This window comes from Hemitrygon akajei, chromosome 16 (genome assembly GCF_048418815.1).
Source record: "Hemitrygon akajei chromosome 16, sHemAka1.3, whole genome shotgun sequence".
Classification (NCBI taxonomy): domain Eukaryota; kingdom Metazoa; phylum Chordata; class Chondrichthyes; order Myliobatiformes; family Dasyatidae; genus Hemitrygon; species Hemitrygon akajei.
In genome coordinates, this window is record NC_133139.1 from 72,043,446 (window position 1) to 72,066,790 (window position 23,345).

The 23,345-nt window shown below is 44.0% G+C and overlaps 1 protein-coding gene across 2 annotated transcripts in view; it reads right to left on the reverse strand.

The window, feature by feature from the left end:
- The window catches only part of pkn1a (protein kinase N1a), a 155,700-nt gene extending 134,252 nt beyond the window's left edge, over nt 1–21,448 (reverse strand). Inside the window, exon 1 of one of the 2 annotated variants that reach the window (XM_073069151.1) lies at nt 21,348–21,448. In XM_073069151.1, the coding sequence (XP_072925252.1) occupies nt 21,348–21,428 (81 nt within the window). In that variant the 5' untranslated portion in view covers nt 21,429–21,448. Of the gene's footprint in view, nt 1–7,525; nt 7,698–21,347 lie in introns of those variants that run through there. The other variant, XM_073069152.1, reaches the window with a different exon arrangement.
- Nucleotides 21,449–23,345: the final 1,897 nt, after the last annotated feature.

Below are 23,345 nucleotides of genomic sequence, written 5' to 3' on the forward strand. Positions count from 1 at the left end.
CTGCTGAGCTCCTCCAGCACATTATGCATCCCTCTATACCTCAATGCTATTAAGGGGCCTACCATTAACTGTACACTTCCTCCTTTCATTTGACCTCCCAAAGTGCAACAGCTGACAGTTGCCTGGATTAAACTCCATCTGCCAACTGTCTGCCCATAGTTGTAACTGACCTATATCCCACTGTCTTGGATAGTCCATTACATCATCTACAACTCCACAAACCTTAGTGTCATCCACAAACTTGTTAATATACCCCTCTACACTTTCATCCAAATCAGTGATGCATATCACTGGTCATGGATCTTAAAGCAGAAAGAAGTGTCTTTCAGCCATTCTGCCTTTTATGAGAAAGCCAGTACTAAATACAAACTTACAATTTATCTGGATCCCATGCACCTTTATCTTCTAAATTCTTTATCCTTTGCTACTCTCTTTTTAGTAACATGTATAAAATGCCTTGGGATTACCTGCTCTCCAGGGAAATTTCATGGCCTCTTTTGGTCTTCCTAATCATCCACTCAAGTACTTTCCTACTATGTATTCACAAGGATCCAGTCTGGTTTTAGCTTCCTAAACCCTACACGTGCCTCCTTTTTCTTACTAACAAAACCTAGGAGCTCTTTATCCTTACTCCTTACTGGAGCATATTGAACTCTGATCACTTATCCGATGTGGACTTGTCCAACAGCAACTGCTCCCAATCAAGTTGTGCTTGTCTTATTTTGTCAAATTTTGCCATCCCCCAGTTTAGTACTTTCCTGCAAGATCTAACAGCATTACATAATTGCTTTCAGTTCTGGTCACTCCATTTTAGGAAGGATGTGCAGAAGGGGTTTATTCAGATATTGTCTAGACTAGAGAGCATTTTGCCTTTTTAACAGAGCTTTACCAGTGAGGGCAAGGTGAATCAAGTGATTTGTGGTAAGGCAGTGCAGTCAGAGCCTGGCCCTGCAACTGTATGCTGTCAAGGCAGAGATGATATTTTCAGCAGGAAGTAGCAGTTTGGGCTGTTGCTCCGGCTGTTCAGAGGTCTGTGTAGAGATGAATTTGCCTCTTCTGCAGGGATCTTCTGCACGTCTTCTCTCCCCACTTATCTCCTCCCACCCCACCGTCCCCAAGAGCCAGAACAATTGTGGAATTGGTTAAGCCAAGCAGAGCTGGGAATGTTACTGAGCCAGTGAGGTGTGCTGGTGGCTGCTCTTCCCACGCCTGCTCACTCTCTCTTCACCGCTATTTCTGTGATCCTCCCACAGTGACACCCCCCCCCCCCCCCACCTCTGAGATCCTCAGTCTTTGTTCATTTCCAACTTTTAAAAGTATCAGGTTGCAAACTGTTCTCAGGAAAGAAACCCCTGAGTAATCTAGGAACTGCCTTTATAAGCCATCCCCAGATAACCATTAAGTTAATTTTGTCTGCAAGAAAGAAAACAAACAAAAAAAATCACTTGATGTGGCAACAATGCCTCCACAGCATTAAATGAATGACATCAAAAACACACAAGACTGATGAAGAAGAACAATTACTAAAAGTGGAGAAAGAAGGTGGGGGGGGGGGGGGTGGAAGAACAGGTTCTGCCTTTCGAAGGACCAAATACATGTCCATACACAAGACTTCTGAATTTAATAATATTATAGGAACTCAATGTGTATGTGCGTGCATAACGTCATAATTGGTATCCATAACAATTTACAATTTTAGTGCTTATGGGAACTGAGCTGAGGCGCTTCACAGCAATATTACAAAACGTCATAACCACAAGGGAGCAAAGGGTAAAGTCAGAGGTAAATTTTGAGGAATAAAGACCCAGGTAGAGAGACTTAGAAAGAGAGATTAAGGAGCTAGTCTGGTGTTTCTCACTCTGTCCGACATCATATTTCAGTAACAAGTTTAAATGTTTCCAACACAGAACAAGCAAATATTTAGCTTATGAGAAGCAGTAGTGTACATTATCTCAAGGAATTGCCCATTATATTTAACTCCCCTGATATTTTGCTTGTCATTGCTGATCGGCTAAAGATTTCCCAATGACCCAAAAATACATTTGCACCAAGTCATTTCAACTGTCGTTTCTTTGTCAAGTAAACATGTGATTTAACTGCTCACAAAGTGAGACCTACTGAATTTCCTGTTCACAGAACAAGGCTAGGAAGCTACAAAACCACAAGTATTGCTTACTATAATGTACACATACACTAAAACAACATATTAAAAATTTTATTAACACAAGTTATATTGGTGTTTAAAAGATGGTTTTTCAAATTTTCAAAAACAAAATTACATCATGCATTTATCTTGATCTTACAAGCTACAAGCAAGAGAAAAGTCTGCTGATAGGATCTGCATCAGTGACCACAACACACCACACAACAGCATGCCCTCGGCTAAGAGTTGGAAGTTCCTGTAGCTTTGCAGTACACAAGCTTCCTCTTTCTCAAACACATTAGTAAAACAAATCTAGATAGTGAGAGGGAGGACAAAGCAGCAGAAGGTCAAGGGGAAATCTGAAAGGGACAGCAAGGGAGATCTGTAGTAGAGTTGGGGAAGGAATCACAAAATCAAAGCGAGACAGAACCTTCAGTACACTGAGTAAATGCCAACCACTGAAAAGCCCCTTATTATACTAACATATCGTGTTCTCCTCAGTTTCCCATCAATTCCCCTGGATCCTACCATTTGCACAGTAAGGGCAAATTATAGTGGCCAATTAACTACCTACTTGCTTTAGGGATGTGGGCACACGCCAGAGAACAAAGAGGAAACTCATGTCATTGTAGGGAGAACGTTTGCACTCCACACTCACAACACAAGGGGTCACAAGGGTTAAGGGGGATAGCCTAAATACTAGAGGGGGCAAAGGAGGACAGAGGAGGGCTGGAAGCCTGGGTGGAGATCAATATGGGGCAGCATGGTGAGTCTGAGACTCTGGGGCATAAGTAGAAGATGAACATGAAAATAACAGCAAGAGTATGCCACTCCCCCTCAAGGCTGTCCCACCTTCCACAATGGAAGTGTAGAGGATATTTATGGAGCACTTGCATGGGTTTCTGAATAGGCTTGTCCCATTGAGGCAGGGAAAGAATGGTAGGGTGAATGTATCTTGAGATGTAGAACATCTAGTTAAGAGGATGAAAGAAGCATACTTAGGTTTAGGAAGCAAGGAACAGACAGGACTTTAGAGTTAACAAAGAATCCAGGAAGGAGCTTAAGAATGGACGAAGGGTCCTGACGAAGGGTCTCGGCCCGAAACGTCGACATTGCTTCTCCCTATAGATGCTGCCTAGCCTGCTGTGTTCTACCAGCATTTTGTGTGTGTTGCTGTTTGAATTTCCAGCATCTGCAGATTTCCTCGTGTTTGTGCTTAAGAATGGACTTAGGAGAGCTTGAAGGGAGCATGAGAATCCTTTGCCAAGTAGGATTAAGGAAAACCACAAGGCACTCCACACGTACGTGGAGAACAGGAGATTCAGGAATAAAAGAGGAAATGTGTCTGGAGTACGAGGAGGTAAGGGAAGACCTTAATGAATACTTTGATTCACCATTGAGAGGGTTCTTGAACAGCCTAATATGCTAGAACATGTTGATGTTAAGAAAGAGGATGTCCTGGAACTTTGTCAATGATCTTTGCATCTTCACTGGTCACTAGGGTAGTGCCAGAGGATTACAGGGTGGCAAATGTTATTCCTTTGTTTAGGAAAGGTTATAGGGAGAACACTGGGTGAGTCTATGATTGGAGAGGATTCTTAGACAGAACTTACAAGCATTTGGAGAAGCATAGTTTGATTAGGAATAGTCAGGATTGGTTTGTGAGGGACAGATCATGCCTCATGAGCCTGACTGAATTCTTTCAGGACGTGACAAAACACATTGATGAAGGGAGAGCAGTAGATGTGTGTATATGGATTTTAGTAAGACATTTAACAAGGTTCCCATGATAGTGTCATTCAGAAAATCAGGAAGCATGGGATCCAGGAAAGGTTGGCTCCATGGATTCAGAATTGGCTTATCCTTAGAAGGCAGAGGATGGTAGGAGATGGAGTGCTTTCTGCCTAGAGGTGGCCACCAGCGGTGTTCTGCACAGATCTGTTCTGGGGTCCCTGCTCTTTGTGGGCAGAGAAGTGGTAGATGGAATTCAATCTGGAAAAATGGAAGCTTTAGAGAGGGTGCAGAGGAGATTTAGTAGGATGCTGCCTGGATTACGGAGGATAGGATAGGATGCCTTATGAGAGTAGGTTCAGCAAGCTAGGGCTTTTCTGTTTAAAGAGACGGAGGATGAGATGACTTGATGTTGATAAAAGGACAGTCAGAGACCTTTTCTGGCCAATACAAGAGGCGTTAAGGTGTTTGGAGGAAAGTAAGGGGGAGGGGATATTACTTTTTACACAGAGTGCCAGATACATGGAATGCACTGCCAGGGTGACAGTAGAGGTAGATAGATTAAGGACATTTAAGAGACTCTTGAATACGCACATTGGTGAAAGAAAAATGGAGGGCTATGTGGAAGGGACGGGTTAGATTGACCTTGGAGTAGGTTGAAGGGTTGGCACAACATCGTAGGCTGGACAGCCTGCACTGTGCAGTATGTACTCTGCTGTGTTCTAATATGATCACAGATAATCTAACCTTTATCTGAGCAAAATCATGATATCCCTAATCTTTCACAAATCTGTCAACCTCCACTTTTAAATACTATTAATAAGTGAGCCTTCACAACTTTCTGGAGTAGACAATCCCTGAGACTCACCACCCATCAGGGTTCCAAAATCTGAAGAATACAGGTCCAACCTGATTTGCTTCTCTTGATAGGGCAACACCCTCCTCTATCTTTTCTAAAGTAAAGAAACCAAAACCATGAACCATACTCAAAGGTGTGGCCCAACCAACGCCCTGTAAAATGGCAACAAATGGATGAGGAAGGAAGGAGCAGGGTAGGGAACTGAGAAGAAGAAGAAAATATCGAGGCTCGGAGAGAGGAGTGTGGGGAAGAAATTCAGTTCTGAGAGTGAGGAGTTGAGATGAGGGAAGATGGAAGGAAGGACTGGAAAATGGGGAAAGAATGAGCACAAGGGAGATGAAGACTGGAGTGCAGGGAATTGAGATAGTCACTGGTGAAAGGAGAAAGAGTGGGGGGGAACAGGGTGAAAGGGTTGTGGGAGGCTGAGGCAGGGATGGTTTTCAAAATTCAAACTCAGCTGATCCAGGTATCCATTGTGTCCTACTACCCTGCACTTGAACCACAGCCTTATTTAGAGCTCTCCTGAGTACGTGTATTAGTGGAGAAGGACATTTAGTGCAGCACAATCCTGAGGGCTTCTGATAAAAAAATTCCCAACAATTCAATTGTGCAATCCAATTACTGCAAGCTGAATCATCTGCAGCTCAATATCAGTAAGACAATGGAGATGGGCCCTGTTACTATTGATGGTGAGGATGTGGTAAGGATCTACAAGTACCTGGGGTGCACCTGTCTGATAGACATGAGTGGAGCACCAACACAGAGGTTGTGTACAAGAAGGGCCAGAGACACCTCTTCTTCCTGAGGAGACTGACGTCCGTTACAGTACAGGCCTCTCCTTCACATGTTCTACCAGTCTGTTGTTGCCAGTACAATCTTCTATGCGGTGGTGTGCTGGGGCAATGGCATCAACACGGGTGATGCCAGCAGGCTCAATAAACTGATTAGAAAGGCTGGCTCTGTTATAGGAGTCAAATTGGACACGCTGGAGACTGTGGTAGAACAAAGGGCCCTACATAAAATCCTGGCAATTCTGGACAATGTTTCTCACCCTCTGAATGCCACCTTGGCTGAACAGAGGAGCACTTTCAGTGATAGACAAAGGCAACTGCACTGCTCCAAAGAGCACTATATGAGGTCGTTCTTACCCTCAGCCATTAGACTCTATAATGACTGAAGCTAAAGCCAGGGAAGAGATGACTCCCTCCTGTTAGACCGAGGTACATACTTTTTATTCTTTCTTTCATCTCTTCTAATATCTGTATATCTGTGCACTTGTAATGCTACTGTGACACTGTTATTTCCTTTGGGATAAAGCATATATCTATTCTTCTTCTCCTACCGAGAAAATTGCAAATCCACTGAGTGGCTTTTCAACTTCTGAAACTCCTCAGTAATCACTTCCACCATGGAGTCAATTAAATTCCAAATCCTTACTCTCAATGTGACAAGGAATGGTGCTCTTCACTTTGGTATCATATCCCCACATGTTTAAACCCTTTGCTCTCCTGTCTCTTGAACCATTAAGCAAGTCAAACCCCAACTACTCTGACTTTACAGCAGGTTCATCTTGTTTTCCCTCCAGCACCTCAAGTCTGTTTGCCTCACTTAATCATTCCCGAAACTTCAAAGACAACAAGATAGCTAAGCCAGGTGAGGCACAAGTGTCTAGGGATGCAGCGATTTGAAACAAAGTAACTGCTGAAGGAGCCCGGTGGGCCATGTAGCATCTTGGGAGGAAAGAAACTGTTGATATTTTGGGTTGAGCTTTATCCCCACAAATGAAACGTTTAATCTCACTTGGACAGGATGCATTTTGATACTGTTCACTTGAAACTATGAAAGTGGAGGGCAGAGACAAAGTACTGGGAGGGAGGGCAGAGTGCAGCAGTGCATATTTTGTAAACAGCTCACCAAATTCCTTATCAGAAAACATACTGTAAAAATTCTTCCAGCTTCCTCAGCTGGTTCTCATATAAACATACTGGTTTGGAAGATTTAGACCACTCGGCCTATCCTGCCTGTATATTTAATCAGATCTAACTGTAACTTTAGCTCTACAACCACATTGACCAAATCTGATACTTTATCCTCTTGAGTACACATATTAACTTTTCAGCCCTTATCTGTTATCCAGCTGCATGAGCCTTCAAAGACTCTGCTTTCATCGCCTTGAGGAAGGGAATTCTAAAGATGCAAAGACCTCAAGAACAGCAGTGAATGCTACCTCAGAATTCCTCAAAAACGTGACTCACTGTAAAGACTCTTCCCACTTCATTGTTGTCACTCACTATACACCCGCTCTGTTGTGATGGGAGCGAATGTAAACACATTAGCCTCTGTCTGTGCCGACACCCACCGTAAATAGCCTCCGATTCCCGTTCTGGGACCCACCGCAAATAGCCTGAACTCTCCCAGCACTGGGATCCACTGCAAACAGCCTACACACTCCTAGTGCTGGGCAACGCTGTAAACAGCTTCCCTTCTCCCAGAGCTGGGGCGCACTGCAAGCAGCATCCTTTCCCCTCTGGTGGGACCGTCCCTCTCTGACAGGTGGATCTCCTGTTGCCAACTCCTCCACCACCTCCCATCCCAATAACCAACAACTGTCCCTCCCCTCTCCGCCCTACTTGACTCCGATTGATGGCTGCAGCTTCTGCCAGCCTACGATTGGGCTAGCCGCCTGCCAATCAAGACCAGAGCGCTTCCGCTAGCAGCCTTCCCTACCAGCCGGTAGCCACAGAGGGCCAGGGCGCCGAGGCCAACTTTGGACACTTCCGAGGCTCTCTTACCGGGATCCCCTCGCCAGCCATCCTATGTAAAACGCCGCCACAATCGGCGGCGTGGTCGCGAACCGATTTCAGATGCTCACGGGCCACGGGCAGCGAACAGACCCTGCTAACCCAAGGGTTCCGCTATGGCTCCTCTACTTTGTGCGCATGTTCACCCAGGCTCCAGCCCGCCCCTTGCAGATTTCCATGACGACCACGCTACGTCATGGGTCAGCCTCCCCGAGCTCGAGCGGCCGCCTCTAGCCCCGCCCGGTGGCTCGCATCCCGGGTGCGACGAGGGGGTCGTCCCGGCTTGTCCTGGCGGAGAGCGGGCAACAGTCTTCGGCCCAGTCGGGCATTGAGTGTTTGAAGAGAAAAGTTCCACTCCCTGACTGAGGGAAGCATACAGTGATGATGAAGACCAACGCCACTGGGGGGGTCAAATCTTCCCTGAGTATCTAACCCAATTCTATCAGAAAATGGTGGAAATGTCCATCAGGGCGAGTGAAATCTGTGATAGAAACAGGGAACGTATCAAGTCAACGGTATTTCACTGCCTTAGTGAAACCACATCTGAAACATTGGCCTCCTCGCCTGAGGAACCAGTACTTTCATAGATGGAATGTGATTAATTTCACTAGTCTGTCCCCCTTGGCCTGGAAACAGGGAGCACAAATTCAAAATTTAAGCTATCATTCATTCAGTACAGAAATGAGAAGACATTTCTTCACCCAGACACCTGTGAATCTCCGAAACATGAGAGGACTATGGAAGGTAGCACTAAGAGGTGGACAGACTTTATTAATGGAAACATGGGATGTGGGTATAGTGCAAGTGTAGGATAATGTAATGGGTGGAAAAATACAAAAATTACAACAATTGAGTTGGGGTTCACTTTAAGAGACTGGTCTGACATGACAGTATCACATGAAATTCAGTTATCATGCTTTGTGTTCAGGTTTTGGAATACAATAAATGAGTTGTTACGATTTTTCTTAAACATAAAATGCCTTGTGTTTTATTTGCAAAAAACTTACAATGGTGACCCTAATGCTATTGGACAATTCCACAGTTATTAAACTTGTTGGCCTGTGCAGTTGTTTTCACACTGTCGGAGTTTTGGGAGCAACATGTCGTTGTTTCATTTGTCAAAGCCAAGGCCCAATTCGCACTGTGAAAAATCTCCGCCAACAACATCAATTACTTCTATGTGGTAGCATCACTCAGCAAGTCCATGGCCGAGGGAATAGTGAGTCTCCTAGAACACCCGCCTGAACATGTGTTAAAAACTCACCTTTTACAGAATTTTGAACTACAGGAGTCTGAACACACCAAACAGTTGCTCTCCTTGCCCGGCCTTAGCAATGCTAAGCAGTCAGAGCTAATGGAGCACATGCTGTCTCTCCAGGGAAATCACCATCTTTATTTTATTTTTAAAGAACTCTTCATGCAGCAAATGTCTGATCAAGTTAACGTAGCTCTTGCCAATGCCCCTCCTGAAGGACTGTACAGAGCTTGCTAAAATGGCTGTTAGTCCACACTTAGCCAGGCAGCGGTGCCTAATTCCTCTCCTTTCCCTGTCTCAATGAGCCCAGTAAGCAAGGCCTCCAAACAGACAACACTGGATCTGTGTTTTTACCATGCTCACTCTTGTAGGAATGCTAGGAAGTGCTGACTGTCTTCCGGCTTTGACAGTGCCAGCACAGCGGGACATCAGAGGTCTGTGAATACTGTGGGTTCCAGCTGCCAGGGACATCTACTGTTCATTACAGACACCCTATTGATGAAAAGGAAAAGAGTGACAAAACTCCTCTGGAGGCTTCCAACGGCAGCAGGATCCAGACTTAAGGAAGGGACATGATGCGTGTCGCTCTGCTTCGGTGGGTGACGATAAACATGGGACCGTCCTGGATAAAGTGGCGAGACCTCTGCTCGGTGCAGAATTCCTGTCAGCCTAAGGACTGTTAGCCAATCTTTAGAACTGCCAGCTTGTGGATGTCAAGTACTTTGTGCCATTACTCTTCTCTCCCAGAAAGTACCTCACAACGACTCTTGTCAAGCACATGCCCCACCGCTTATGAGCTTACTCAACTGCTGGGCAATTTCCCAAACCTCAGCAAGCCCACATTCTACACTACAGTCACAAAATATGGGATGGAGCACCGCATTTCCACAATTGACCTACCAGTCCGTGACCGCCCGCATAGACTGGACCCAGAAAAGGTGGCAACCGTGAAGGCTGAGTTTGCCAACATGGAAAGACTTGGCATTGTACATTGGCCGAATAGCCCCTGGGCTTCACCCCTCCATATGGTCCCTAAGTCCAATGATGGTTGCCGCTCATGTGGCAATTACCAATGCCTTAACAAAGTCAACAACCCTGATCTCAACCCAGTCCCACATGTCTAAGACTTATATTAGCCACAAAGTTAATTTTTTCCAGTCTCATCTTGGTTAGGGGCTACCATCAGTTGCCTGTTTGCTCAAAGGAGGTTCCCCAAATGGCTTTAACAACCATGTTTGGTCTCTTTGAACTTCTGCTCATGCCATTTGGGCTCAAAAATGCAGTACAGACTTTCCAACAGTTGATGGACTGTATTAAAACACATAAACTTCCTTTTTGTTTACCTGGCTGACATACTTATCACCAGTGCAATCCAAATTCAAACACAAATCTCATCTCTGCACACTTTTTGAGCACTTAGCTAACTTGGGTTGATTATTAACCCTGCTAAATGCCAGTTAGGGTTGTCAACCATCGACTCTCCCAGCTATCCCCGCAGAAATCCTCCCATCAAAAGAAGACACTGTTATGCATGTCCCACCACCCCGCACTACTAAAAAACTTCAGAGGTTTTAAGTATTGGTGAATTTCTATCTCTGCTTCAATCCGTGAGCTGCTGAACTTGTGCTCCCCCTATACAGAGCACTTAAAGGCAATACCCCTAATCATGTGCTTAACTGGTCAGCGGACATGACCAGGGCATTTGATGACACCAAACAAGCTATTTCGAGCACAAGCTTACTGGAGTGCCTGCTCCCCAATGCACCAATAGTCATTACCATTGAAACGCTTCAGACTGTGCTGTGTGTGCCGTCCATGAACAGTTTGTTGGAGACATGTGGCAGCAGCTCGCCTTCTTCAGCTGGCAGCTCCATCCCCCGGAAGGGAAGTACAGCACATTTGGCCGTGAGCTTCTCGGTCTCTGTCTGGCTGTCCACCATTTTTGTTTCTTCTAGAGAATTGCCATTTCACAACGTTCGTTGATCACAAACTCCTCATGAATGTAATAGCGAAAATATCAGACCCTTGATCTGCAGGGGAGGAATGTCACATGGCCAAATATCTGAGTCTACAACTGATATCCACTTATCAAGGTGAAAAATAATGCTGTGGCTGATTGCCTCTCACGGCCAACCATTGAGGCCGTACACATAGGGGTTTGACTATGCCGTCGTAGCAGTCTACTAAGTTACTGACCCAGAAGTCCAGGCTTACCAAACAGCAGTCACAGGCCTGCGGCTGGCTGATATTAAGTTCGGGGATCCTGGGTTTTCTCCATTGTACAATGTCTCAACCAGTCGCCCTCACCCCAGAGTGCCCGTAAGCTGCAGACAGACTGGTTTCGACTCCATACCTGGCCCCTTGCATCCAGCCCAGAAGGCCTCATAGAAACTGGCTGCACTAAAGTTTGTTTGGTGTGGCCTTAGAAAGGACTTGCGTGCTTGGACTGCTGCTTGCGTAGAGTGCCAGCAGGTAAGAATTAACTGTCATTTTCAGGTGCTGTTGGTGCCTTTAAAGGTCCCTGACCAAGTTAATGTGGACCTTGTTGGTCCTCTTTCCTAACAACCCCTGCCACATGGTTTCACTACCTCCTTACGATGGTGGACTGTACCATCAGGTGATCAGATGTCATCCTTCTAGTGTCGATGGCGGCAGTAGATGTGGCTCAGGCATTCACCAGCACCTAGGTTACTTGGTTTGTCACCCCATCTGATATTTCCTCTGACCATGGTCCCCAATTTTTATCAGACCTCTGGACTGCGATGGCCCAGTACCTTGGTGTTAAGCTGCATCACAACTCAGCGTATCAAAGGCAGTCCAATGGCCTATGCGAGCGGTTTCACTGCTCTGAGGGCTTCCTTGACAAATGAATGTTGGCATGATCGTCTCTGTGGGTCCAGCTGGGGCTCAGAGCAGCTCCAAAAGAAGACCCGCAGACGTCCGCGGCTAAGTTGGTGTATGGGCAACCGATACAAGTGCCAAATGGTTTTATAACTGATGTAACAACCGCCTGCCACCTGGTCAGGCTCTCAACAGTGTTCTCCCCCCCACCCCTCCAAATAAATTTAATTCCTTAGCACCTATTCCTGCCTCCCATCATGGCGAACTGCAGTATTAGGCTCTCATTAATCTACATTCTGCCTCATTTGTTTATGTCTGCCACAATGCACACCAACATTCCCTTCGGCCCCCTCACGATGGCCCATTCTGCGTTTTAGAACAGAGAGCAAAGGTTTTTATCTTATATAAGAGGGTTAAACCTGAATGAATTTCAGTAGATCGCCATAAATTGGCCCACCAAGATTTAGAAGATTCCTCTACCATGCCCCTGCCATCATGACATGACAGTGGGTGCCAACACACTTCGGGACAAGCCAGAGGCACCTGCTGTTCCTCCACCCATGGAACATAGGACCCAAGCTGGGCAGCTCGTTCGAGCTCCAGACAGGCTCACAATGCCAGTTTTGGTAAATTCTGGGAAAGCCTGTGCAGAGTAACATAACTGGTGAATATGCACATAATTCACCACACCGACATTGAATTGGGGTTCACTTTAAGAGGCTGGTCTGATGTGATGACGTAATTACGTGAGGTTTGGTTATCGTGCTTTGTGTTCAAGCACTAAATGAGTTGTTACGGGTTTTCTTAAATATGAAATCCTACAGAGGACAATGGTGCTGACATAAAGATTAGTCATAATTTTGTTCAGTGGTGTGGCAGGTATGAGGGGTTGAATAGCCTGCTGCTTCTATTCTAAAGGGGGGGGGGAGAGAGAGAGAGAGAAAAAAAAGAAAAGAAAGAAAGAAACAACACAGCATCAGAAGCACTGTTCCCTCTTGGGTATACAGCCGCACAGCAAATGAAATGCTCCCACGCACATAGCCTTTGTGACCTTGCAGCTGGAATCTTCTTATATATGATATTAACATAATGTTGAAATTATGCTAATTTAATTTTGAAATCTACATTAATAGAATTGTGAAATACCTTGTAATTATTTCTGAGTCAATGAAGATAGCCCATAATTTTTTAAATAATAAATGTACCACAACCTTTACCTTGAAGCATTTTAGAGCTTCAATGTACTTACTTTGTCAGTATTTCAAGTTACAACATCATTAAAAATTGTAACAATAAACACAGAATGGAAGTTGTAGCTCATTGTTGACTAACCACCAGCCCGCTGAATGCTGTCCTCATCTGGTTACAGTGCTACGCAATTTACAGGCCATGTAAAAATTTCCCACTCAGTGCAATTGCTGTTCTGTGCAGAAGTAAATAAAAATCAGAGAGAATGCTCCCTAGAAGGCAAAGAGAACCAATCCACCATGATTGTACAAAAGGGAAAGAGAATTAAACAATCACAGGAGGTGGAGCAGAAACCAACAGATCAGCAAACTAAGAACCAACCAAGTACAGAATAAGGGATAGAATAACTCAATTCTTGGAAAGAAAATATCCCAGCACCAGGGAGAGGGAAGAAACACACTCCCAGTAGACAGGGAGAATCTAGAAATCCCAAGAGGGACAGAACCCCAATTAAACCCCAGAAATGATGCTTCAAGATGGCAGCGCGAGGCAGTTTGCAGCGGCCTCTCCGGAGTTGATATCTGTTATTTGTCAAGCAGGGTGCCGTGCGCAATCCTAATCTGATGAAAAACGGACGTGGGAGCATGGAGGAACATCTGGAAATCTCCAGGAAGGCCTTCTTCATTGCTGCTGCTGTTGTGAGGTCCGGGTCTCTGCTGGGAAGAACAGGCCCCCAGTCCTCGGGGTCGCGTTGCCGGTGGCCAGCAGCGGGGGCATCGTAGTGCATCGGCAGAGGTTGGTGCTTGGAGAAGCTGCGCCGGAGGGTATGGTTGGAGGCTCGGAGGTTCGACAGACTCGAGTCCGCTGCAGTCGGGGCACTTTTACTGTGTGCTGCATCTGTGAGGCTGGGTCCAGCAGTGCTTTCACTGTGTGCTGCGTCTGCGAGGCTGAGTCTGGCGGCGCCGTGGAAGTCCATAGCGGGGCTATTCCCTTCTACTGCCTGTGTGAGATGATGAGTCTGTCGGGACCCTGAGGGCTTGTGCAAACTGCGTGGTGATTTCTTTCGAACTTATAGTCTTTTAACATCTTTGGACTATTTTTACTGTGCCCTTGGTCTGTTTTTTTAAAATCAATTATGGAATTGTTTACAGTGTTGTAACTATATGTTAACTATAACTATAACTATGTGGTTTTGTGTAAGTCTTGTAGCTTTAGTTTTTGGTTTGTTGGGTGGTAGAGTTGGTCTCCTGACTTGGTGTGTCTGGGTAGTCTTGTTTTGTCTGGTGAATTTGGAGTTCCTTTCCGGGGAACACGCTAAGATGGTAGTGCGATATTAATAAGAAGCAGCCTCTCCGGACTCTGGATTTGGGGATTACCAAACATTATGTGGATTTTCTGGTGTAGTCTGTTTTGTCGTGTGCTTTTGTGATATCATTCTGAAGGAACGTTGTCTCATTTTTTAACTGCATTGCAGTTGTGGTTTCTAAATGACAATAAACCGAAATTCAATTCAATTCAAATCAATGAACCAATCCTGGAAGAGGAAGAGAAAACTAAATCAACCTGTGGAAAATTAGAGGAAAGGAACTCAGGCCAAAGGAGAATGAGGACACGACAAAGCTTGAAGAGTGCAAACAGAGATAATCAGCCCTGTGGAGGGAGAAAGTGAGAGAACTGACATCCAGCCCCAGGGAGAGTGAACAAAGTGAGCACTATTAAGAAGGAGGAAGCGATCTAACCACTGGAAGTGGAGAGAGAACAGTCTCAGCAACTTTCTGTTGCGTATCTGTAGAAGTTCAAGAGAATCCTTGTGGATGTGGCAAATCTTCTCAAATACTTACAAAAGTAAATATGGTAATGCCCATTCTTGAACACGTAACTGTGGAGGGATCAGATGAGATTACTAATGCTATTATGCCAAGGAATTTAAAATCTAAGCATCACTTTTTATAATAGGGTTGTGTTTACCTCCCTGCTTCCTTGCGTCAACATCCAACTCCTTCATCTTGCAGATGTTATAGGCTAGGTTAATGTTCTGGTGTTGACAGTTGAGCTGTCATCAAGGAATAGCATTATGGAGAAAATATTATTGTTGAAATGATCCACAGTTGAATGTCGTGCAAGGGAGATGCCATCCTTCCTCCCTGGATCTATTTTTCTTCCACACAAACTGCAGAACTAGATTGTGTAGAAGGCTGGTGCTGATGTTGGCTATTGCCACACTTCCACAGCACTTCATTATGGTCAAAGGTAGAACCACTGGTGGGTAGTCATTGAGACAGGGGACTGAAGCAATGGAGGAATCCTTCAAGCAAAGGAGGACAATAGGCTATTGAAATGTGTGGTTGAAGATATTGGTGAAGATGGTGGCCAGAAGAATTATCTTTCTGACAAGTAGATCTGCCACTGAGATATAATGGACAGAGTCAGCAGGGGATTGTGGGATGTGCCTTGTTCACCAGCTCGAAACAGATGTAAAAGACATTGAGCTCTGGTAGAGATGGATTGTTGCCGTAGAAAAAGACAGAGCATATTCATGATTTTGTGCATCTCAGTAAGATCACCACTCAGTCTCCTACTCTGTAAGAAATAAAGTCCTAACCTGTTCAACCTCTCCCTATAACTTCCTATAGCAGAACAGCCAAAACTCAACACAGTGCTCCAGGTGCAGCATCTAAAGTGTTTTGTACAACCACACCTTGACCTCCCAACTTTTACACTCAATGCTCCAACTGATGAAGGTCAGCATACCAAAAGCCTTCTTCACCACCCAGTACAACTGCAACTCTCCTTTCAGGGATCCATGTACTTATGTTCCAAGAACACGCTATCCTGCTACACTCACCAGGGCCCTGCCATTTATTGTGGCAGTCCTATAAAAATGGATGTTTATATTTTCCAAATTATGTTTCCCTTGCATTCATTAAAGACATGAAGGCAGGTAAGAGTAAAGACAGCGGATGACAACCAAAATAAGAACAAAATGCTGAAAGCATTCAACCGGTAACACAACGCCAGTGTAAAGAGAATCAGTTAATATTTCTGCTCTGAGATCTTTCTCAGAACTGGGAAAAGAGCGAAAGGACTGCAGTTTTTAAAGCAGATGTGAAAGGTGAAGAGTAAAATTAAAGACATTATGGAAATTGATTAAGATTTCCACTCTTGCAGTTTTGTTTTTAATTAAACCTTGGAATCAGATTCAGATCTCAGAAGACATTATAAACTTGGGAAGCAAATTTGATGGAACCTGCATCACAGTCAGGTCCAACACAGAATGGTGTACTTAAATGGCAATAAGTAGGCCCAGTGCTAAATTGTAATTTTGCAGAAATTTGGAGTTCTACAACATTAAGCTACCTTTGTAATACTTTGATGCTAGCCTTCAGTATCGATTGTTGGACCACTCAATGAGAAAAATGCCCAATAAATGATGCCCAAGGCATCAGCTAGTTCTGAGCTGGGGCCGCAGACTGTTAACATACACAAATATTAAATGTTTTTTTTAAATAAGAAATGTGTTTATGTACCTTATACTGTCTACCCAGGAACAAAGTGCCAAATGACTTCTGCAATTTACTACCGGTATTATAAATAAAAGTATTCAGGCACAATATTTTGAAATTCACCCCACGGTTCGGGACGATTTAGCACCATGAGTTGTGTGGCTATTATTTTGTAGGGTGGAGCCAAGTATTTCTTGGATGGGGATGTGCTTAGTTCAAGGAACACACTGTATGGGAATTTTAGGAGGAAAACAGAAAGAGTGTAGGTTGCATGGTGGGAGCAGGGAGAACTGTTTGAAAGTTTGGATACAGAGATCAGATAGTGTGTGCAGTAGTTACTCAAAAGCAAACCAAGACCACTGAGAGACAATGCTAACTAAACAACTAACTAAGACAAAGCATGAATATGTAAATTGCTTCTACTACACCCCAACCCATGTAACGTAATGTAGCAGTCCAATGAGGTTTATGACGCCAACCAGTGAGCTAGTAAGATCTGGTCCGATGAGCATCAAGTGATATTCCCTGAAAAGTCACTCCACAGCAAACACAGCATGAGGTTTCCCTGGTCTGGGGTGATGTGGAATATACCAGATTTTCCCATCATTGCATTCCAGATCTTCTACTGGCACTCTTTCAGCATAACCCTTGGAGAAGTCATCCTCATGAAGGCTGTGTTGTCAGTTTGAAATGACAAATCCTTCTTAAGCCTCTTCCTTAGATTTAAAGGACGCCATTCAGTAATCTTCCTCTTATTTAGCATGCTAACCTCTTTATTTCTCAAAGGTAAACTAATCTGGTAATGGCCATCCACCAGTTTACAGAATTCGTACCAGCTCCATGAAATTGTGGTCTTCTCTGGACAAACCACAAACTTGTGGGCTTCCCTGTTCATCCTGACAGGGAAATCTACCTTGGACCACCAGTGCCAAAGCTCATCCAAGTCCAAAACTGAGATCCTGTTCACTGCCAGCTCTGGCTGTGCAGAGTCTCTTACATCACCATGGTCTCCTTTCCATGGTCCATTCACAGTCCAACCCAACATTGTTCTGATTGCATCATTAACACTGCAAATCACTTGCAATGACTCCAATGCTTCAGACACATTCGCCCCTATCAGCACTTCAATTTCTGAATCAACCTCTGACAAGTAAACAGACTTCAGGTGAGACCATCCCTGGAAATCCCATTGTTATGGAATGTTCCATTTCTAGACAGGCATACGTTCCCTGCATATAGATTTTAGGAAGTTGACAATAGTTTTCACCATCTAAGCCAGCCACTTCCAATCCTGTAACAATGTAGCTACACACCATCTTCTCTTGAGCTATGAGAATGTTTGTCCTTTCTCCTGTGAGGTTGAGCTTGCTCATGAGACCCATGAGCGGAACACTGCTTTACTTCCTTGATCTAGGGAAACATAAGTAACCACTGTCTTGTTACCCTCCTTGGACTTCACTTGTACTGGAACTGTGGGAAGTTTTCAAACATAATCACTTGACCCCATACAGCCATTATGTACCAGGGAACTACTCACTGCTGCGTCTGGTTCTCTCGTGGCTTGCTTTGATACTGTAACCTTTTCATTGAAGTGATTGCCGCTGCATACCTTGTTCCACACAGTAGGCTTATTCAGAAAGTCAGAAGGCATGGGATCCAGGGAAGTTTGGCCAGGTGGATTCAGAATTGGCTTGCCTGCAGAAGGCAGAGGGTCGTGGTGGAGGGAGTACATTTGGATTGGAGGGTTGTGACTAGTGGTGTCCCACAAGGATCGGTTCTGGGACCTCTACTTTTCGTGATTTTTATTAACAACCTGGATGTGGGAGTAGAAGGATGGGTTGGCAAGTTTGCAGACGACACAAATGTTGGTGGTGTTGTGGATAGTGTAGAGGATTGTCAAAGATTGCAGAGAGACATTGATAGGATGCAGAAGTGGGCTGAGAAGGGGCAGATGGAGTTCAACCCAGAGAAGTGTGAGGTGGTACACTTTGGAAGGACAAACTCCAAGGCAGAGTACAAAGTAAATGGCAGGATACTTGGTAGTGTGGAGGAGCAGAGGAATATGGGGGGGTACATGTCCACAGTTCCCCGAAAGTTGCTTCACAGGTAGATAGGGTAGTTAAGAAAGCTTATGGGGTGTTAGCTTTCATAAGTCGAAGGATCCAGTTTAAGAGTTACGTTGTAATGGTGCAGCTCTATAAAACTCTAGTTAGGCCACACTTGGAGTACTGTGTCCAGTTCTGGTTGCCTCAGTATAGGAAGGATGTGGAAACATTGGAAAGGGGACCGAGGAGATTTACCAGGATGCTGCCTGGTTTAGAGAGTATGGATTACGATCAGAGATTAAGGGAGCTGGGGCTTTACTCTTTGGAGAGAAGGAGGATGAGAGGAGACATGATAGCGGTGTACAAGATATTAAGAGGAATAGACAGAGTGGACAGCCAGCGCCTCTTCCCCAGGGCACCACTGCTCAATTCAAGAGGACATGGCTTTAAGGTAAGAGGTAGGAAGTTCAAGGGGGATATTAGAGGAAGGTTTTTTATTCAGAGAGTGGTTGGTGCGTGGAGTGCATTGCCTGAGTCAGTGGTGGAGGCAGACACACTAGTGAAATTTAAGAGACTACTAGACAGCTATATGGAGGAATTTAAGGTGGGGGGGTTTATATGGGAGGCAGGGTTTAAGGGTCGGCACAACATTGTGGGCTGAAGGGCCTATACTGTGCAGTACTATTCTATGTTCTATAAAAGACACTTCCTGCAGTCCTTGCTGATGTGTCCTGTAGACAAACAGCCAAAGTAGACACCATTTTCTCACTATGAGCCCTTTTGTCCAGCTAAGGGAATAAATCCAGTGCATGTTCACCCTCACAGAACAGACAAACCCTTTCAGCTAACAAAACCATTTCCCTTCCATTAGTTCCAGGTTCAGTTTTAGCTTTACTTCTCACAATGCCACAGTTGTGGCAAAGCTGCTTCCTTTAGCATTAGAATGAAACCGTGACTTGTGTTTACATATTTGCTTATTGCCGCGGTAACGTAGCATCCTGTATTTTCCCAGACACCGGTGTGTAGCAATCTTTACTTGCCTTTCTATAAAAGCAATGAAAGAAAACTTATGGTTGTACCTTTCTTACAGTTTATAGATCGCTGCTGTCTTTTATCCTGAAGCATATAGGGCAATTTCTTTATTACAATCGATATATTAGCAGGCATGTCCAGCTTATGAATGTGTTTCACTTCTTCCATGGCAATACAACAGCTGCTAAGAAAAAGACTGCAGTCGTGAAGAACTTTCACATCTTCAGATTTGATAGACTTCCAAGAAAGAGCCCTTTGCAAGTAGGCAGAAAAAAAAATTCTTTTCCTTACCAAAATGGTCCTGTAGTAAAGCCTTAGTTTTTAGATAAGCTTTCTTAGAATCAACATGCTGGCAACTTCTGACAAGTTCTCCAGGGCAACTTCTAGTGTACTGTTCAAGGAAGTAGAAGCAGTCACTATGGCTGTCAGTCTTGCTTTCAACACCGTTTTCAAAAGCCCTTATGAATGATAAGGGCTACCACCATCAAATATTTTAATCCCTCTTATAGGCAAAGGTGAAATGCATTGCTGTTGTACCAATAAGGTTGTTATATTGCTTCTTCATAATATCAACAGTACTATTTTGATCTCTGTCATCTAAAACAAGGCTGTTTTCATGCTGTTAGTTAATGGTCTCATGAGCACTTCAAGCTGTTGGGATATGACATACATACATATAGGTACAGAGTGCCTCATTAATGCAGACTGGGAGTAAGCACGCTGAACTACCTCTTGGGGGTCTTGTTCATGTTTCACAGACACTCGAGGGACAAATAAATAAGCATTGACTTTTTTTTTGCTTTTCTTTGTGCCTTTCCAATATAGGAACACACTGTAAGTGTCCTCCTGACACACTTTTAGCACTTGCCACACTTAAAGCCCTTAGCACATTAACTTTAGCCACATATGCAGCTACTCCACCCTCCAAATTAAGCTGTTTCTTCCTTTTCCGTAGATGCTCTACTTTCTCTTCCATCTGCTCCTCTTGCTCTTCCAGCACACTTGTCCTTCAATAATCGTTGATGTGCGATTAATGGAGCTAAATCTGCCCCTTTTTTAATGCGTGCAGAGGAGGTAGGAAATACAGAAGATTTTCTTCCTGCAAAAGAACTTTGAGAGCTGACATTCGACACACTGTTATCCTGTGGGCCACCTGCTCTATACGCAGTCAAAACATTCTTTAGAATTGAAGAAACATTGTCTAACGGAAGGTGAAGCACACATTTACTTGTTTTAGCAACATGACTCTCAATATAATAGGTTTGGGTCAACCATTGTTTCATATCCTCTACAAATACACTGCAATAGCGATCAATGTTTGAAAAGCGTTGGTTCTGTTTTTCTTGCTTGGTCTTGGGAAGTAGTGAGATTAGCCTGTGATATTGCTTAGTAACAGCTTCATAGAGATTAGTCAAGTCCTCAAGACAGGTTTTCACTTGTAAAATGTTTCCTTTACCTTTCATAAGATTATTAATTGATGGCATTTAACCTTTAATTTTGTACACATTTGTTTCATACTCCTTTTGAAGACCTTTGATTAGATTAGCCTTAGCTTCAGCTTTAATTTCTCTTTTGCAAGCCCCGTCTGCAAGGTTCTCAGTGCCAATTCCATGCTTCGATACATTCATGTTACTTTCTCTAGTTGTGCTACTCACGAAACACTTTTTTCACCTGCAGCTGATGATGATATTCAATTCAGTAAACATAGTCAACAAACAAAATGTCCATGCATCCACAGCTCCTAAACCAAACCAAACAAATACCCTTCAATTCAAGCACCAGCAACTGGAATATTTCAGCACTTCAATAAAATAAGACAATGAACCCTCAGGCAAGAACCATAGGGTTGAGCAGCAGTCCCCAGTGGATGGACAACATTGACCAACCAAAACTGTGTTCAAACCACAAACACACAGCATGAATCAACAAAAGTTTGCAGATAATCCTACCCCAAGCTGCTGTTTCCACCGTGTTGCTCTCAGTATTGTGACTCCAATTTCACCAAAGGGTCTGAGGCAATCCTTCGCCATGGACTGGAGTTCATCAGGTATAATTTTTTTTTGTCGAGATGTACCGGTTACTTGTAAATAAACCAAAACTGCCAAGAGACTGAACTGAACAGCTAAGACGAAGTGCGAATATCTAACCATACTCAGTTGCTTCTACCTCACCCCTGACGTCATGAGATTACCACAATAAACACACCACAAAGTACACTACAGTCAGAAAATAGATGCAATGGCTCATACAGTGTGATCAGGACAAATTGAAATGTACTTAAATCTTTGTTGAATTGTGAGCATTTTTTCACAAAATGGATTGTGTACTAAGATATTCAATTACATATCATCAATTAAATATGTATACACATGTTGGCTAAATTTAATGGTATTTTCACTTTCTACTTACAAATAAGTTTTATGCAGTAGAATTATATTTTATATTTTATTTTATTCACAAGTTGTAATAATTCTTCCAAGGTCCACTCTTATACCCTAATCTTGATTAACCTTGCAGTGTTTGAGCAGCCAAGAATGTAAGAGCAGGCTATTAACTCCTTAACCTGTCCACTATTCAAAGTTCAAAGTAAATTATTTGTCAAACTGCCATCGATCCCAGGGGATCAGGGGTTTGCGCCTCTGATGGACTGTGTCCTCTCCAGGGCGCAAGCCCGAGCGGGAAGATTTGAAGAACCAGCTGTTGCCCATGCAGCGGGTTCCCCCTCTCCACGTCACTGATGTAGTCCAAGGGGCGGGCAAGCGCCAATACAGCTTGGCACCGGTGTCGTCACAGAGGTTGCCAGAGTAAAGTCATAAACATCAAACTGCCTTAGGGACCCCGGCTCTGGATTTCTTCCTCGGGGTTTACTCCCGAAGCTTTTCCCATGGGTGGGTATGGCCACAAGGCAGCGGAGGTTTAAAATCAGAGTTTTCCTTCTCCTAGGCAGGCTGCCGTCCAAGGCTGACGAGCCCCACCTGCCCGAAGCAACTGGTTTTGAGGTGCCACTGGTCCACCATTGCCCCTTCCCTTGTCAGTAGAAACAGTTCTGCTGGGCCTAGTAGCTAAGCCACGTGTGAAGGCCAAGAGTTGGACTTGGTTGTCAGAGGCTATTAGAGATGCACGCCATTTGGAGCACTTTATAGGTAGTGGGAACTTATCACCACTATGACAACCTTAGGAACCAAACTGCATATACATTACCATATTCTACATTGAGATTCATTTTCTTGCAGGTACTGTACAGTACTTACAGAAAAAAATTCCTGTATTTACAAGGAAAAACTCTATAAAAAAAAGAACTGACAAACAATCAGTGTGCAAAAGAAGACAAACTATGCAAATGTTTAAAAAATAACACTGACAACCTGAGTTGTAAAGAGTCTTAGAAAGTGAGCCTGTCGGTCATAGGGACAGTTCAGAGTTGTGGCAAGTGAAAGTATCCATGAATCTGATGGTTGTAGGATAAAAACTGTTCCAACAAGATCATAATCTTATACCTCAATTATTATTTCCTTGCACAATGCTCATATCAATGATTTCTTAAATATCCAGAAATGTATCAATCTCGGTTTCGAACAATTGCATTGTCTGAGCCTTCACAACAATCCCAGGGAGGTAATTCCAAGGACCCAACTCCAGCTGAGCGAAGAACTTCCTACCCATCTCAGTCTTAAATGGCCTATTGATTTTGAGACTGTGACACTCACTCGTTCTGGACTCCTCAACCAAAAGAAACATACTCCTCTCAGGTCCACTAGGAACTTCAAATGTTTCAATGGGAGCACCTAATTTATCTAAAATTTAAGGAACAGAGGCATCATTCTCTGCTCTGAATAGGCCTGTCATCTAAGAAACATGAATTTTCCCCACAGTCCTTCTATTGTAAACCTACCCCTTGTTCAGGAAAGAACAGATAATTGTGTGTCAATTGGTGGTCTCACCAAGGG